The 19,542-nt window shown below is 35.7% G+C and overlaps 1 protein-coding gene across 1 annotated transcript in view; it reads right to left on the bottom strand.

Annotated features, from left to right (window-relative positions):
- The window catches only part of HMCN1 (hemicentin 1), a 460,634-nt gene that overhangs the window by 327,291 nt on the left and 113,801 nt on the right, over window positions 1-19,542 (bottom strand). Inside the window, 2 exon segments of the mRNA XM_017848051.1 lie at window positions 1,107-1,265; window positions 19,264-19,334. Coding sequence (XP_017703540.1) covers window positions 1,107-1,265; window positions 19,264-19,334 — 230 coding nt within the window.

Here is a 19,542-nt window from a genome sequence, read left to right as displayed (position 1 = left end):
AAAAAAAAAAAAAAAAAAAAAAAAAAAAAGAAACAGTGTAAAGGGTTTCCAGAAATAAAAAAAATACGTATCGAGTACCTATTGTGTTAACACATTACTGGGCAAGTAGAATATGTGAGTGTGTGTGTGTATAAATGTATGTATATATAATTATTGACTTTATACTCTGTTTAATAGTGAACTCAGATAGGAACATAGTGATTTCTATTTCAGAAGTGTAGGCTAAAAGCTGTAGAAGTAGAAATGAGACCATGACTATGCTAGATCACAGAACGGCCTCAATTCCTCACCCCTCCCTGTATCACTCAGTTAAAAGATTCTGAATTTCTTCTTATAAAAGAGGTAGAGCTTATTTTGTCATCTTTGAATCTAAGCTTGTCCATGTAACTTCCTTTGGCCAATACTATGAAGCAAAAATGACATTCTACAAGGTCTGGACTGAGACCCAAAAGGGCTTATGTGTATTTCCATTTGCTCTTAAGTGTTTCTGCCATGGCCATGAGAAGGACATGCCTAAACTAACTTAACGTTAAGTTAACTTAACTTGTTAAGGGTAAGACAACTATGAGGCAAAGCCAGGTCTCCTGACAGTCAAGCTTAGATAAGCAAAACCTATACTATTCCCCAGACACACCAGTGAGCAAGCCTGGCTTAGATCAACTGAGCTCTGTGAACATGTGAGAAATAAATGCTTATTGTTTTAGACCATTGAGTGTTTGAAAAGTTTGTCATGCAGCAATAGCTGATACAAAGAATAACTCTGACTCAGGCATGATTCCACGTCAGAGATAACATTGGAATATAACTCTTTTTTGGTTAGGCCTATGTTTTGTCAGTTATAAGGAAAAAATGGTAACAAGTACCTTAATTATTCCCCAATCATGTCTTCTCCATACTGAAAAACAAGGCATTCATATGCTATGTATAAATATCACATCTATGTTTAATATGTTTAAATTAGATGACATATACATATTGGAGAACATACATGTGGATAGTCATAATTTTTGTTATTGACCACATATGGAATGGTCAAAGAAGATAGGCAATCTCTTACCTACTGCATTTAGACAGAATGCAGTATGTTGGGATTGATTCTTACTCACTTGTGACTGTTTCTGTTGGATAAGTTGCAGAACCTCATGGGTGAGCCGGTAATCTTTGGACCGAGCATCAGTGAAAACATAGATGAAAGAACCAGGAAGAGAAATTTCCAAGGCAATTTTTATAGCTCCGATACTCATTTCTGGACAATCACCACCACCCTGTTGAGTGGAGAGAAAAATTCAATTACCTCATCAGCAAAAACAATTGAATATTTTGGTTATAACAAGGTACTTTGGGAGTTTTAGAACTGAGCAAGTTTTCACTTTTATTTTCTGGCAGTTTGGCACTTTGTTCAAGAAGGGATGGAAGAGATGTAAAGTGATATGAACTAGAAAAATGCTTACTTAGGGATAACTTATAAATTCACCCAAAACACACAAACTAATAGCTATATACGTTTAAAATTAAATGTCTATTTACTCTCCCCTGTCTTACACAATGATCTCATATACCCCCCTCTTCTCTTACTTTTTCTCTTTCTTATTTGATGACCTTGCTTATTGTATTGAGAAGACAGGAGCAATTAGAAGAGAATGTTTATAAACTCCCACCACAATACCTGTTAACCTACCTGCAGAAGCAGCCAGATGCCTGCCTTAATCGTGAACCACTTGCTTGCACTCATGGCTCTGCACCCATGGCTAAGGCTAACTACTCACCTGGGAATTAATCAAGGTGATCTCTCTACTCCATCACACTTTTTACTAAATCTTTCCAGCATGGCATGTCTCTATACTCCATCAAACTTCTGCTCACTTCGTACCTGTCAGAGAAGCTTTCCCTGACTATCTGACATAAAATGCATTCTGTTTGTCATTCTTTTCACTCTGACTCTGTTTCATTTTCCTATTAACCCATAATCTGTGTGTTTTATTTTCTACTTGAATAGGCTCAATATGTATTCCTAAACAAAAACTGTTCCCACCCTCAGAGGAATTCTTGTCATGTTTATTTCCTTCATAATTATGTGGATTTGTACATGAAATTGTGAGCTTGCTGTATTTACAGTTTTATGCATTATATTTTAGAATTACATCCTGTTTGGTTCCATGTCATCAGCATTGTTTAAAACCACAGGTTTGAATAATGGAATAACATTCTATTATGTCTATATTCCATACTTTAGTCAACCATTTCTCTGCTGTTGAAATATTAGTGCTCTTTCCAATTTTACTTCTCCATCAAAAATAGTAGATAGATAGATAGACAGACAGACAGACTGATAGCAATAACTATAGGGCCAAGGGAATGGACTTTTGATCAATATAATTTGAGCGATTAATAATTGCTGAACACCTGGCTAAGATTTGGTCATCCAACAAATAAGCTGAAATATCTTGTCCTGAAGGAGTTCAGGGCCTAGAATAAGCAATCACATAAAAAGCAGGGCAGCTTGGGATCATGTGGGCTTTATGGCAGCAGAGTCCAACAAGTAAGAGCTCTTTCTCAGAAAGAAAATAGTTATTCCATGAAAGGAGTAAAGCTTTATCATTAAACTCTGGAAATCCTATTTGATTTTCCTATTGGGTCTTTCGCCAGGCTCCAACAGTCTCATATTCTGATACAGATACCGTGAACACCATAGATCTAATCAGGGTCATAAGAACCAAGTATAAGAATAGTTTACAATGTAGCTAGCCTGGATGAAGTAGAGAATCTTTTCTTGTACTGGATCCCAATCAAAACTTACAGTCTTTATTTGTTAAATAGGTTGAAACAGAGCATCAGCTGTTAAAAAATTACTCTAAAACTGAGAGACTCATTAAATATTAGATCACTTTCTTAATTGCATGGGGCTAGAAGATGTAGTAACCTGATCTTCACTTTGGAAAATACACCAGCCATAGATTCCCCAAAATTTTATTGAGTTAGCAGTCCTTTCTCTTTTTGCAGAACTTATCTCCTACCTTCTATCATTTATACGCATTTTAGAGGCATTTAGTTTAACAAATCACACCACTCTCAACAACTTGTATATTTGTATCTTTTGACCATACTTATCTCTCAAGTTCTAATTTTACATTTTCAATTTCTTGTTAGAACTCTATTCCTGGGTGTTCTATAGGCATCTCCAATTTAGTGCATCTAAAACAGAACTCATATTTTCTGCTTTGTCATCTCTATTTTTGTTTACAGTACTATCTGCATATTTAGTTTCAAAACCTGAGTCATTTTTGACTCCTCCTTCTACTTTCATCTAATCAGTCGTCAGTCATTCGACTTAAATCTGTCCCTTCCTTTTCTCTTCACTTCCTACTAGTCACTTTTCTTAACACAAATTTTATACATGTACAGACTCCTATCTGATTTTCTGCTTTTCCTTCCACTTAACTTTTGCCTGCAGTAAAAATCTATATACATCACGTTCCTAATTAAAATATTTCACTACTTGTGTTGGATCAAATAATCTTTCTAGCTTTCTATCTCCTGTTGCTCCTTCTCCACAAATTGCTCCCTTTAAGCTGAGATTACTTTCTGTTCTTTTAATATTCCCCTTGCTTCACGCCTTAATGCCATAACAATTTTCATTCAAGTAGTCTTTCTACTGTTCTATCTCTACCATCAAACACTGCTCAACAAAACATGCATGCCTAAATTCTTCCATTATTGTATAAGCTCATTGATGGCAAGAAACTGTGCTTTGCTGATTCCTTGAATCCTCAGTGCATAGCACATTTCTGGCTTAAAGTCATCACTGACTAAATATTTTTCAAATTAAACTATTATCTCACAATGGTTGAGATAATATGCCTTCCCCTCCTTAAAGCTTTTTTTCCAGTCAAATGTGCTTCCTCACTCTTCAGATGTATTCTACTCTGCTTTACACTTTAGTGGTACTTAACATACTTCCTTTGCATAACAGTTATTTGGAGGGTTATCGTGCAACAATGATCCTAAATGAAAATTTATGTAATTGGAAAGTGGGAAATAGACAGACATGTTAGTAATTTTGGTATATTGGATAGAAATAATCTTTACTTGCAGCCAATTTTGTATAATTTGTAATGGATATTCTGGGATGCTCAAAAAATTTAAATTCCTATTGTATATTCAGAAGCTTAAAGAAAAACATTTCTCAACTGCACCTGACACTGTGTACCCGAGTGTGAACCACAATATAATTTATCCATTCTACAAGCATTTGTTGAGTGGCCAAGTACACAATACAACTCCATGGTAGTATAATTCTAAGGAGAGATTAAATGTCTTTTACTAATTGTCACATGTGTACCAACACACTAGGAGAAGTTTTCTGTCTACAGGCCAAACATGAGGACAGCTAAGAAATATCTAGAGGCACATATTAGGAATAGAAGGAATGATAAACTTTGTCCAGTTATTGAGGGAGAGACCCTCTCTGAGCCTTTTGACTTAGGTATAAATTTGCCCTAAGAGGACCTATAGATGCCTACTTCCCTAGGAATCCTGAAACATTACCCAGGAGTAGACTGTAGAGACCACTAGAATCCTTGAAAGGGACTCCAGATGAATTTGCCCAATTGGAATCTCCCCAGAACTTCAGGCTCAACCTAAAATTGAATGCAGCCCTAAAAAAATCATGTACTGAAATAGGGTCCCTAAGACTATAAACATTTTTCAGCCTATAAATTTGAATAAAGCAGTTTAACCACATGTTAATAAAATCAAGATGGTCAACAACCTTTTCTGTAAGTATTAGAAGCACCTTAGTTTCCTGAAATAAAAAAGCCACTTTGTGAAACACTGGAGCTTTATGTATATGAGGCTTAATAGTGGTTAATAATCAAAGGAAAGAGTGTGGTGAGCTGACACAACTAAAACCCCACAGAGAATTTCACAAATATCATTTTATTTATTGGACTTTTATAATATCATGTACTCTAAAATGAATTATTTGACTTTTATGAAAGAACTAACAATAAGTCTCAAAGCAGCCAGGAAAATTGGAGAATGTCAAGTAAAAAGAGAACATTTTAAGCCAGGCATGGTAGCACATGCCTGTTGTCCCAGTTACTTGGGGGGCTGAGGTGGGAGGATCCCTTGAAACCAGGAATTCCCATCCAGCCTGGGCAACATAGCAAGCTATCTCTTAAAAAACAAAATAAATGTTTAAAAAAGAAACACTTTTGACTCACACATGTCAGAAGCCAAGATTGGATGTGCTTATACATCCTTTAGGAGTGCTCTATATAGCTTAATTATGTTTTGTCTGCTATGGAAATCAATGTATTCTTTATAATAAAAATGACTGTTCTGCCCCAAATTTTACATTTGCAATATAATCTGCAAATACAGATTATATTGTAATCATATTGATTATAAGTGTTCTCAGGAACAAAACTCTTCCCAAAATAATACAGTATATTTAAATTATTACCTTTCTGCTTCTAGCTAACTGAAAATTAAAAGTAAACGTTAACTAGTAATTCATATCTTAATAAAGCTATGCGTCTATCTCATTGTGGATAGAAGGTCCTGAAAAGAAAAGTAAGTTTATTCTTTTCCCAAAAGAAGTTAACATACAGTATTATCTTGTTATAAAAGCTCCCTATCTGATATTTGAGTTTGGTTTCCTAATAATTTTAAATCATAAGTGGCCATTAAAATGATCTGTGAGGCCAGGTGCAGTGGCTCATACCTGTAATCCCAGCACTTTGGGAGGCTGAGGTGCGCAGACTGCCTGAGCTTAGGAGTTCGCGACCAGCCTGGGCAACATGGCAAAAACCCGTCTCTACTAAAATACAAAAAAAAAAATTGGCCGGACATGGCGACATGCCCCTAGTCCCAGCTACTCAGGAGGCTGAGGCAGGAGAATTACTTGAACCCAGGAGGTGGAGGTTGCAGTGAGCTGAGATAGCGCCACTGCACTCCAGACTGGGTGACAGAGAGAGACTCCATCTCAAAATAATAATAATAAATAAAATGATCTATGAAAGAAATGCTTTACCTCTGCACTAACACAGTAGCCACTATCTAGCCTCATGTGGCTACTAAGCACTTGAAATGTGGCTGGTAAAAATGAGAAACTGAATTTTTAAATTTTATTTTAATTAAAATTTAAATTAAAAAACTAAAGCAATGCTAATTTTTATATTGATGACATATTGAAATATTTTGGATATATTCAGTTAAATAAATAGATTATTGAAATTAATTTCAACTGCTTTTGAAATTATATACGTAGCTCACACTATTTGTTGGACAGTACTACTTTAGAATGATACATTTGATTGACTTATGTAGACTTCATTTTAGACTGTTAATTGCCAGGCATGGTGACTCGTATCTGTAATCTCAGCAGTTTGGAAGGCCAAAGAGGGCAGATCTCTTAAGACCAGCAGCTTAAGACCAGCCTTGCAACAGAGGAAATCCCCATCTCTAAAAACAAAAAGGAAAAAATTAGCTGGGTGTGGGGTGTGGTGGCACACAGCTGGTATGTGGTCCCAGCTACTCAGAGGGCTCTGGGTAAGTGGAGGCTGCAGTGAACCGTGATTATGCCACTGCACTCCAGCCTGGGCTACAGAGTAAGACCTTGTCTCAAAAAAAATAAATTAACTAATTAATTAAGTCCTTTAAAAGTCTGTAGCAGTTTCATTTTGACCTGAATACCAAATAGAAAAAATGTAAAATAATAATCCATAAACATTTATGATGGAAGAATTTACAATTGAAGAATTTAAATCTATAAAAGCTCCTATTGATTTAATCAGCACTTTTCTTGGTAATAAGCCACTCTACCTGTGTTAATTCAATAAATGTCTACTCTGAGCCAAGTGCTGAGAGAATATTGTCACAAACATTATGTTATTTATTTTTTATATCAGTGGATAAGGTAAACATCACTTTTAACATGTTTTATTGACTCATTTTGAAAATCCTTTTTCAGGGTCACACAACTAGTAAGTGAAAAAGCAGAGATTTGAACTCAATTATTCCTGGGCTAAAAACTCATGCAAACTCCCATGAGGCATTTTATTACCTTCTGGAACTTCTGTGAGTATAAGCAAGCAGCTTTATGAGACACTGTATAATCAGAGGAAGAAAATTCCCATTCTTCTAGACACCTACAGAATATTGTTTATTCTTTTGTGGTATTCAGTAAGATGTATGATAATTTATATTTCCTCCTACTAGATCTCTGTTTTTTGGAGTCCTTAGTAGGTGTTCCATTGTTGTTTGATGAATGAATGGATAAATGACTAGTGAGTAAATGGGTGAAAGATTTTCAAAGCAATCTTGACATATTCTAGGCACACTTAACATACTCAGCCTGAGCTTGACTTAAGCCTAGCCCATCCCATTTCAAGTAATATAATTCCAGAACTAAACCTTCTAAAAGTACAAGTGTATAAAGCTAACTTCCCCTATGTTTGATCTCTACCCCACACCTCTCTCTGTCCTGGCATACCATCAGGATTAATAATTAACAGGATAAAACCAACATAGCTATGTAAATATATTTCCTAAAACCACAGAAACATGCACGCGTGCACACACACACACACACAAATGAAAGTTATAATGGAGATGAACTGTATAATGCATAGAATTAGCTCCCTAAATGCATTTTAGAAAGGGTCTGACTTTGTTAACCCGTGCTTTTATTTGAACCTTGAAATATAGATAATTAGTATCAGTATACACAGTCCTGCTCAATATTTTGATTGACATTTTATCTTTATAATTCTACTGATGCCTACAATTTACTAAACTGCCAAAGACGTTTCAGATAGAAGAACATGTACTAAAAAAAACAGAAGCATGTGAGCTTTCACAGTAAATGTTGCTCCTGGAATAAAAAAATTTTTAAAAAAAACTGTAACTTCAGAGTTACGGTGATAATTATGTTCACAAAATGAATTACTGGAAAGCAAGATTAAATAAGAATGAATAGAAATCTTATCATTCAAGGGAGTATTAAAACACAGATTATCATGCTGTCATTTCTAAATACAAGACAGTGTAGGAGTGGCACTGGAATAAACTGAACCTTTAAACTGTGAGAGGAGTGGGAAGAAAAATGAAGTCCCTGTTCAAATCCTAATGGGACAATGTACATCAAATGATGGATCTGAGAGACCCAAGAATGTTAATCTCAGAGCAAGCATGTTCCCATGCTTTATCATTTATCTTCTAATCAACCTATTTCAATTCTTCTCTTCTCATCTTTTCATTGAACTCGTTTTTATCAATTGTTTTCAAGTGCCTAACTCTAAGCAATAAAAAATTGAAACGTTTTATAGGCTCATGACTAAGTCCAAAATAATTCTCATTGGCATTACAATATTTACCCTTATTCTAACATGAGTATAACCTACTAAAGTTTGCACTTAGTTTCAAAGTCAGACTGTATCCTTTTCACATGGAACCCCCATGCATGAAATGTCATATTTGTGTAATCTGTCCCTTACCTATAAAATTTAGGTATGAAACTCAGTTTCAAGCTGATCAAAAAAAATTTTTTTCTTTGTTTTTTCTTTTTTTTTGTTGAGACAGGGTCTAGCTCTGTCACCCAGGCTGGAGTGCAGTGGCATGATCTCGCTCACTGCAACCTCCACCTCTGGTGCTCAAGAGATTCTCCTGCCTCAACCTCGAGAGTAGCTGGGATTACAGGCACCTAACACCACGCCCAGCTAATTTTTGTATTTTTAGTAGAAACAAGGTTTTACAGTGTTGGCCAGGCTAGTCGCAAACTCGTGACCTCAGATAATCCACCCACCTGAGCCTCCCAAAGTGCTGGGATTACAGGCATGAGCCACTGCACCCAATCTAAAGCTGAACCCAATTTTACAGCTCTCAGTTCTCTTTCTTAAAATACAGTTGTGCAATTCTTTTACCAAGAAAACAGGATGTATATGTGAAAACCATTAAATTACATTGAGTCTAATTTACAGCTACATCAAAGCAAGTATAAAATAAATTAGAATAATTACAGAGTTTGTCAGTGACATGTGCTGGCTTTTATTACTTGCAGAATATATTGCAGGGATGTAATGAGAGACAATCAGAATATTGCAGAGCCCAAACCTCAAATCTCCAAAATCAAAATAAAAGATGTTACATCCCAGGCAGTCAAACTATGCTGCTCTTTGCTACACATTCATTGATCACCAAACAAGCTCAAAGAAGGTGAAATCCAAATTAAAGCATCAAAGAACTGCTGACCACAATTCCAGGCACAGTAAAGGTAACAGTCACAACAATGTCCATGCTTTCAGATTATCACCTGTCACTGGTAGGGATTTAACTCATCAGGAACTGATCTTTCAACTCGTTGGAACTTCATTCAAGGGAGGTAGAGCTTTGGTAGGTCTTCAGGGGATATGTTTTGTTGGGTCTTCGGAGGAGGTTCAGTTCGCTTCAGATAAAATATTTATAAAAACTGCACTATGTACCAGGCACTCAATACTTGATGAGTAAATTAGAAAATGTTGTACCTAATACTTTAAAAAATATCAAAAACTTCATAATTCACATGAGTTACAATGCACAGTGAGTGGTCCTTTAAAGAGGAAAATAGGATGGAGTCAATCAAGAAAAAAACAATAACAAAAATACTTTCTACTTATCAGAAGACATGTAGAAGTAGACAGGATTAACCGTAGGCAAAAATGGGAAACTAACAAATTATATCTTGGTATTCTCAGTCACCCTTCAGTAATTATCCTCTTCTCAGCTTCTTAAAGAATTCTTTCTTACCCCCATTCAAGGATTCAGTATCTTTTTTTAATTTTTTTGAGACGGAGTCTTGCTCTGTCTCCCAGGCTGGAGTGCAGTGGCATAGTCTCGGCTCACTGCAAGTTCCACCTCCCAGGTTTAGGCCATTCTCCTGCCTCAGCCTCCCCAGTAGCTGGGACTACAGGCGTCCACCACCACACCCAGCTAATTTTTTTGTATTTTTAGTAGAGACGGGGTTTCACCATGTTAGCCAGGACGGTCTCGATCTCCTGACCTTGTGATCTGCCCGCCTCGGCCTCCCAAAGTGCTGGGATTACAGGCATGAGGATTCAGTATCTTTTTATTGTGACCTTCAAAATTAAGACACTGCCATTGCCCTGGTTGGAATGGATTCCTGGTCCCACCTAACAAGTGGCTCTCTTGTTTGCTTAGGGAGCAAAACCCAGAGTGGGCATGGACAGGGTCTAAGAAGGTCCTACTAACAAATCATCATTTGCTTATTCAAGGAGGAAGCATTCACCATACCTATACTTGCTCTGAGCAGCCCGCCTTGCTCCCAGTTCTTCCTCTCCTGTGACCCTTCTCTGTTTTTCCTCTCTGCTAGTCAAGACTCTACCCAGCCATAGAAATTTCTCTCTTCCTTCTGCTCCAACACTCACATATGGATTCTGCATGCCATCTAGTACATTTGGTATTATCTTTGTTATTACCTAGTTAATGAAGATTGTAATGCTGTGACTCTTTATTTAATGTGGTAAAAATTTATTTATACTGCTTGTGTTATTTCCTCTCTTGGCAAAATGGAAAATGCATTTTTGCTAATAAAATCATTATGAGTTACAAAGACATCATATTATGAGAAAGTTTGAGATATACAAATTTTACATTGTTTTTAGTAGTCATTTAAAAAATGATGAAATAAGATCTTAAAGGAGATGACTACATATATGATAGAGCAAATAAATCAGGATTTTTAAAAAATCACCATGAATATAAAAGAACAGAGACCTAGTTTAAACATTTATATAAGGAAACCTGGGGGACTTAGCTGATGATGGAACCAGTATTCAATAATGTAATATGCCTGCCAAACAAAGCTGGTATCAGCCTCCAGCATTAAAAGATGCTCCCCAGACATTGCTCCAGAGGAGTCCCCCAGGTTTCATCTGGCGACAAAGTCCAGTGCTATCAAATCTTTAACTAGTGTTACTCAGGTCTAGGGTATTGACAGGTTGCTGGAAGACATTCTAACATCTGATGGGGTAACCGGACAAATGATATTCAAAGTCAATTCCAATACTAAGACTCCTCAATTCTCCTGAAAATTTTTTTTAAGGTCTAGGAATAAAAAAGATGCTTCCTGAGAAGTAACTGCTCCTACCCAGTTTGGATAGAGAAAAAACTCTAATTTTCTTTTATGTCCATTTCACTGAAAATGAGTTTGTTCTTTAACTGCAGCTACTAGCAACTCTGAAAAAAATGAGATTTATAGTTTTCTCTAGGAATCCTGGCTGTAGGTCAAGGAACATTCTCCCAAGAAAACTGTTTTGATCTCCATCCTTACCATCACCTAAAAACTAACAAAATCAGATTTAGTACTTATTGTGGAGAACAGAACAATCTGTTTCTTGCCTAAGTAGCACATATGGATTGAATCCAGGCATCGTAGGTTAGTGTATTCTTTCTCTTAAACATTATTTGGCCACAGGAATCTGCAATATTTACCACGCAATGACTCATGTATTTACCCTTAAGGATATTCCCATAGATGCACACTTTTAAAAGAAATTCAAGAAATTTCCCATTATAATCCATATCCACCCCACTCTAACCACCTGTATATTCCATTTTGAAAAAGCAATCCAACAGTCAAAACAGGCTTCAATATTCTTTGTCCTTTGAAGTTTACACAAAAGATCACAAAATCAACCACGTATTTGCTTCTGGATAGGGTACCAAAATGGATACCTAAAAAAGAGCCAAACATTCCCATTCCTGTCCTCCACCATCTTGTCACAGTCTCTATTCCTTGTTTTCTGGGGATATAGGACTGTTTGTCCCTCAGAGATTTCTTCACTCTAGCAGAAACTCTAATAGAAAACTCGAACTGCAAACTAAAGTTTTAACAGATGCTTCATTCAGGCCCAAAGAAGCCTCAACATAAAAATAAAAACAATCAAAACACTACCTATGAATGTACCTACAGCACACATGGTACCTTTCAATATCTTAAAAATATTTTGTTCTTGTTTCTCTCCAAAGTGTGCATGAGCTTAAATAAGCTTATCATACTTGGTACCAAGAAAATTTGCTGAGGAAAACCAGTGATTTTATTATTAACTTTGTCATTTGATACTTGGTAATTTTTGGTGGGCCAGTTACTCAAAGTGATTGGAGATAGGAATGAAGTAAAAATATTTAAGAAATAAATTCATTTTGTGGAGGATGAGATCAGCCCTAGACATACATCTGTCTTTAATTATTTCCTACTTTGTAACATACAAAGAGAAATTATATAAATAAATATGTTAACTTGATTAGATCAATAAGGTTATTTAAACAGATATTTAGAAGGAAAGTAGCAGAGCAATAAAGGAAACTGGCTTTGGCATTAAATACCTACAGTTTTGAGATCAGCTTTGCTACTTGCTATTTTTGTGACCTGTGTAAGACATGTTACCTAATATCAAAAAGCTTGTGATTCCTCATTTGTAAAAAGAAATACTAATATTTATGTGGGTGTAAATTGAGAAAATGATTTTAAAACACTTACAAAACCTTTTGCAAGGCACATATTTCAAAACTGTTGCTCATTTATGACATAAATATTTGGGGATTATTTCCCTTTAAAGAACTTTGGAGTACTAGAGCTAGTAGTAGCAACAGTTAACATTTATTGAGCTTGTACTTTGGGCCACTGTTCTGCTTGAAGGTTTGTACATACTATGAGTTAGATGCCTTATCATACTTTCTTCCCTAATTTAAATACAAGCTAGTCCTCCTTTAAAGTATGTGTGTGTGTGTGTGTGTGTGTGTGTGTGTGTGTGTGTGTGGTATTTGTAAGAAACTGCATATCATGAAAACTTAAATGGAAATTAAAACTGCTTTTCTAAGTTGAATCATATCTAATAATGTCCAAAAATGAAAATCAAACCTCTGATAGCTCTACATTATATCTATGTCCATGCTGACATATAATGCCTTTTCTTTCCTTTTTTGGTTCATTTTTAAAATTTATTTGCTTTCTTCATTTTTCTAGCCATATATGTTTGATTTTTAAAAATTCATATGGAAGAATTCTCTATCTAGAAATTAAAGTTATAGTTTTACACAATAGCATTTTTTAAATACTAGAAATTAAAGTATATATACCAAATTGGCATAGTAAATTATACTTCTAAAATCAGCATTATTTTGTTCTCCTCTTTTTAGCAGTCTTTGCCTTTCTGGCCAGGGTATTTCATATTCTCTTTAGGCAGTTAATTCTATCAACTGTTCTTCTATAGCAAAACATTCTTTTCCCCCTAACCTGAACTTTCCAAAGTTTAAACCTATTTATTCTTCTGGACCTCACCCTATCTTCTTCATAACTCTATCATGTTGCTATGTGACAATGCTTTTCCAGATATTTTTAATCATACTCCTACTTTTTTAAAAAGTCTATTTTATTAAAAGACTTTACTAAGGAAACTTAAATTATGTGTGAAGCTTTCGATTTGGGGGATCAACAATTTATACAAAAGTTGGCATTGTAATCTCATTATTGTAGAAATATATTGGTGTTTTGAGGGGTTGTGTGTATGTGTATGTGTGTTTACACTTTGAACGTTTGACTAATGTACTTTTTGTTCTTTAAAACAGTTGGATAAAAGGCTTGAAAGCATACCACTGCCAATACCATTTTCTAAAAATCAACAAGCTTTATAGTTTCTTATAAAGAATGTGTCCCGAAGCAAGGCTTTGCACTGCATATTTACAAGGATATTGATTTCCAAAGCTCTGTGTGATTTGAATACCATTTGTTGTCATTTGTCTTTCCTTCTTTTCCCCAGAGAAAAAGCACAGTTGTTTTCAAGTTACTTCTCTGTATATTCCAGATGAAATAGGATAAAGGAAAATGAAATTAATGGTATAAATTTAATAAATTAAGTGTAATAATTTTTTGCTAATTTTTTCCTGGAAAATTTTAGATTGCTTTTCTCAAGTTAATTCATATCTCTGGAAGAAAAATAGTGGAGCCTACTGTAATGTTAATGGATGATTAATGCACTTCAAACTGAATTCACCTCTCTTGTTTTCAAAACCAATTTAAATATGAAAGGAATATTTTAAAAGTTTTTTTTTAAAGTTCAAGTTAGTTTAATAGGATAACAATACTTGTTGCTCTTGATATCAGTGATTTTGAGGGAGTTACTAAAAATGGTAGAAAGGGAGTTAACTGAGGAAAGGTTTGAAAATCATACATAAAACAAAATTTTGTATCTCATACTAAAATTTGATGAAATTTGTGAGGTTTCTCAAACTGATTAATGAAATAATAAAGTATTCTATAAGTAAACACTGAACAAAATATATCCTTTAGGGTAGTGTTAAGTGATGATGTAGACTACACTTTTCATATTTAACCTTTAAATTTTTTGTCACTGATTTAAGACCGAATAATTCACTAAAACTTTGAAAGCAAAACACTTCCATGGTATTCCCAACGCCTGTAACAATGCCTAATGTTGAATGAAGGGAAAAAGTAAATATTTGATTTTTTCCCTTGCTGGTTGTTCTAATTAAGCATCCTTTTGGATCCTATGAAAGTGCAAAAAAGGGGAAAAAAATAAAAAAGAAAATCTCATAAGATACAACCTGTCCAGGGGAAACCTAGAGAGAAATAGACCCCAGCTTTTTATTGCATGGGAGAAAGAAAGAAAAAATATTTTTTTGAACGGAGGTAAAATTACATAATCTTACAGAGCGTCTGTATCATATTCAATTCCAGAGGGTGGAGGGAGACCTCTGGAGAGGGAGTCATGCAGTATGAGTCAGGAATCAGGATCCTTCACCCTGGAGTCAAACAGAGCAAGGAGGATCAGGGCACTCCCTATAGATCCTTCAGAACAAAAGAAGGGGAGAGGCAGATAATCAGGAAGCCTGTACCAGGTCTCATTGACAATGTAGGTATTTTCATTCTGGCCAGATTTTCAAGAATATAGTCTAGTTGTATTCTTACAGAGGAAAAAAATGAATATAGTAAATGCCTTTCTAACATTCTATCTGTTAGAAATCCCCATTACTTGGCCCTTCTGATTCTCTATAATGTAATAAAACTGATAGGTTTTGGGGTATTTTCTGTACCATCAAGTAAAGTTTAAATAATATTTGATACAGTTTTACTGTTCAATGTACATTTTTAAAAGAAGCTACCTCAAATGGCACTCATTTATTCAACAGCTACTGAAAGTTTACTGCAGATACTGGTTTATCTTCCAGATGAAGCACAGGCTAACATGAGCTACAGGGCTTTTGTCATCAGGAACTCAGTGCAATAAGGGTACATGAAAGCATTTAAACAACCAGAACAATGCAATTTCTAATTTCCAAGATCCATGAATATAATATAAATTTCTATGGAAATTTTTTTCAGAGAATTTGGACACCCAAAGTGGCAAAGAATTTTCTACATTGAGGGAGAGAAAAGTAAATAGTAAATAAGTAGCAAAATAATGACTGAAAAAATGCCATGGTATAAGAGAAAGGAAATGGAAGACTGTTGGTGAAAAAAAGGTCAAAAAAAAATTCAGTAAAAGAGAAAAATAGTCAAGAGATAATTATATAAATCAACTTACATGTTCATCAAATACAATTCAGTTTAGTATATAATTTACAAATGGAGACATGCACAAAATAGAATCACCCTTGAATACACATTTGGAATGCCAAACTTCCAGTTTCATACCCTATGCCTCAATTATGCTTATTACTATGTGCAGATCCGAATCAAGTCATTTATCCAACAGTGAATCCATGAAAGTATTATACTTCAAACTCTGATTTGGACTCTGTTAATCTGTATATTCTGGTATATTCATTCATTCATTCATTTATTAAAAAGTGAACAGGTTCTATATGCCAGTCCTATTACTGGGGTATTTAATAAGCTAAATTATACACAGTCCTTCAATGTGAACTCCCAACTGCTTTATGACAGAGAAAGGTAGTGAGAAATGACACAGCTGAGAAAATAGGGCAAGATTCTCTGAGGAAGTGGTATTATTTAAGACAAGACTTTGAATACAGGATTTTAAACTAGGTTAAGGGAGTGTGGAAATGAGGGCAGACTGAAGGACAGGAACTTTCTGTGCAAGAACAGCATGTGAAAAATGCCCTGAGGAGATGGGTGAGGATACAGATATGGGGAGGCTCTGTGCAAGGCCCCTGCAGCACAGTACAGAGCCTGGGAGAAACAGTGGCACCAGATGGGAATGAAAGGTAGGAAGGTCTCAGGTCACTCAGAACCCAGAACCATAGGAAGAATTTGATGAGGTGGGGGTAAAGAGTCAAGTAGATATGGTACAAGGCAGAAACTTTCAGAGCTGTATTCTGAGATCCCTTTGTCTGCAGAGTAGAGAAGCTAGGCCTGGAAAATAGAAGCAAGAATAAATGCAAGAAAATCCCTTAGAAGCTTTTCTGCATTAGTTTAGACTAAAGATATGGTAATTGGGACTCAGATGGTGTCAAAAGAAATGGAGAGGAGCCAATTGATTTAAAAGGTATTTAGAAAGTTACAAACAACACTTAATAACAGTTGGACCGACTATAAGGGGTAAAAGTGCAGGGTGTATTAAGGAAGAATCCAGATATTTGGCTGGGTAACCAGAATACTGTAACATCACTCACAAAGGTAACAAAGAGGAGACAAAAGCCAAGGATTAAGCACCAAATTTAGGGTACTGGAAAAATAACGTTCATGAATTTCATTTTAGAAGGCCATTGTGACATCCAAGAGACTGAAAAGAGGGTCTGTTCCTCAGGAAAGAGGTCAAGGCTAAAGCATATTTACATGGTATGGATGACTTTACCTAAGGAGAGGATAGAAAATGAGGAAACAGAAAGGAGCTAGTTTCAAAACCTTGAGGAACACCAATATTCAATGGCCAAGTGGAAGGAAATGAAGTTTCCTAAGAAGTTGAGTAGGAAAAATGAGATTAAAAAATGAAACATGGATGAGGGAATGAAGTATGTCAAGCAGCAGGGAGAGTCCAATGTTGTCAAACACTACAGAGATGTCTATCCATTATGATGAGTACTGGAACATTTCCATTGCATTTAGCAAAATGGATATCACTGGTCACTAGCTAATGATACTTTGATACAGTGGGAGGAATGGGAACTAGATTGAAATAGATGGAAGAGTGAATGGCAGAGATGGGAGTAAGGAAATGATAGCAGTGAACATAGACAATGTGGTTGGCATTGAAGGAATTGAGAGAATAGAAATTATTCATTAAGAGGACTTGAGAAAAATACAGAAATTTTTTGTTGTTTATTTCGTTTTGCTTTGCACGGTTTTGTTTGTTGGGATTTGTGTGTATGTTTTTTGAGACTTGAACATATATATTTAAAAGTCAATGAAAACTCCTTTTTGGCTTTCTTTTGGAGACAGGGTCTCACTCTGTCACTCACACTGTAGTGCAACGGTATGATAATAGCTCATTGTAGCCTCAAACTTCGGAGCTCAAGTGATCCTCCACCCTCACCTTTTCAAGTAGCTGGGACTACAGGCATGCACCACCATGCCTGGCTGATTTTTTTTTTTTTTTTTTTTTTTTTTAGAGACAGGGTCTCACTATGTGCCCAGGCTGGTCTCAAACTCCTGGCCTCAAATGATCCTTCTACCTTTGCCTCCCAAACCAGCACTGGGATTACAGGCATGAGCTACTGTGCCCAGCCTCAATGGGAACTCTTTAACAGTTGAAAGAAACAGTTTGATAGCGTTAAAATCCCAAGAAAGTCAAGGAATTTAGATCAAGTGAATAAGGATAGGATAGGTGCTGGATGGAAATGGTTATATGTTACATACGAGGAAGCAGAGGGCTTCCTTTGTTTGTGACTATGTGTGAAAACGAGGTCACTCTCTCAGAGTAGATCATCTGCTGAAATAACCAGTAGTAAAAGGGTGGTGAGATAAAGGTTAAAGGAGAGTGAATAAGATTTGCAATTGTCATTGAGAAGAAAGGCAGACTTTATTGATCAAAGAAACATAGTAACATCATGGGAGTATTAAGAGTCCATTTGAGTTAGGTGGCTATGAATTCATCAGAGAATCAAAGCGTCATGTTGTGAAACTTCAACAACATTTCGCCATTTGTGGACAAGCATGAACAATGCAGACAGTTGAGGTCATTCAGGAATGAGATTATGCCTTTTGAATAAAAAGGCAATGGATAAAGGAGAAAAAGCAGTGTTTTAAATGATTAAAAAAACTCTGAGCTAGATTAGAAGAAGTGAAAAAATAAGAAATCTGATGGCCTGGGAGACAGTGTAGGGGTCAGTGGGCTGGAGTGCTTGCTGAGGGTAAGGGAGTGGTTATAGTGTAAAAAGTTGCACCAACCCGCTCAGTGCACAGGTAATTGTTGATACAGATGTCTGAATTATCTGAGACAGGAAACATGATAACAAGATCTAGGGGATGTTTGGATGTTTGTGGAAATAGATGACTAAGACAGAGTAAGGAAAAGGTCATCGAAGATAACTAGTAGCTCAAGGAACTGAAAAGGGACCATTCTGACTAGGTCATTCTCATAAATGTTGAAGTCACTCAGAATAATGGCACCCCTGGAGAGAAAAGGCAGCCAATGAGGCAGGTACCAATATCTGAAATGAATGATGGAGAGTGGCCAAAAAGTCTGAGGATAACAGGGGCAGAGACCACAGAAGGTAGTATAGTGAAACAGCCTCAGAGAAGCACATTTTTTTAATCAATAAATTCAGCACCAAAAGAAGATGCATAGCAGCTTTACCTCTAAGTTCTGTTTTCAGGATAACATTTAAACCAATGTGATCCATCTTCTCTAATAACCAAGTTACGTGTACAAACATTTCATATGGCTGACTTATAGCAGCACAGAATATCAAAATTACCTTAGTTATGTCATTAATTTTGTGGGAAAATAATTATTAACTGTTCCTTATATTTCTAAGCAAAAGGACTTATCTAGACCAGGGGTCAGCAACCTTTTTCCTTAAAGGGACCAGTCTGCCACAATTACTCAACTCTGCCGTGACAGTGTAAACCAGCCATAGGGAGTAACTAACTCATGATATTTCAAATCCCATCTGTCCTATTTCTGTATCTATTGTTCAATTCATTCTGGACTCAGGTGGAGGGCTGGGGGGTGTGGCAATTATGGGGTCCCTTATTTCTTTTAGATTTAAAAAATAAAGATAATCAGCCAAAGGTTTGTGATTTTCCATTCCCCTAAGAGAACACTGAAAGCAAGCACTCACCTGAACATATAGTTCTCTGAGTTCATATTGAAATTTCTTGGGATCTGTGGTAATTGTTACTGGGCCAATTTCTGTGAAGATAAAAATGACATAGGTCAATAAATAATAATCAATAGCATTAAAGACTTTATTGTATTTATGGATGGCTTTTCACTGTGCACTACATGGTTACTTATTAATGAGAAATAGTAAAATACCAAATACTCTTTCTCAATTTGTAGCTACCAGAGAATAACTTATAATTTACTATAAAGTATGCATATCTAAAAGGGTGAATTT

The sequence above is a fragment of the Rhinopithecus bieti genome, unplaced genomic scaffold (genome assembly GCF_001698545.2).
Source record: "Rhinopithecus bieti isolate Rb0 unplaced genomic scaffold, ASM169854v2 scaffold_27006, whole genome shotgun sequence".
Lineage (NCBI taxonomy): Eukaryota > Metazoa > Chordata > Mammalia > Primates > Cercopithecidae > Rhinopithecus > Rhinopithecus bieti.
The sequence above is the reverse complement of the archived record's forward strand: the minus strand, read 5'-3'. Positions and strand labels throughout refer to the sequence as shown.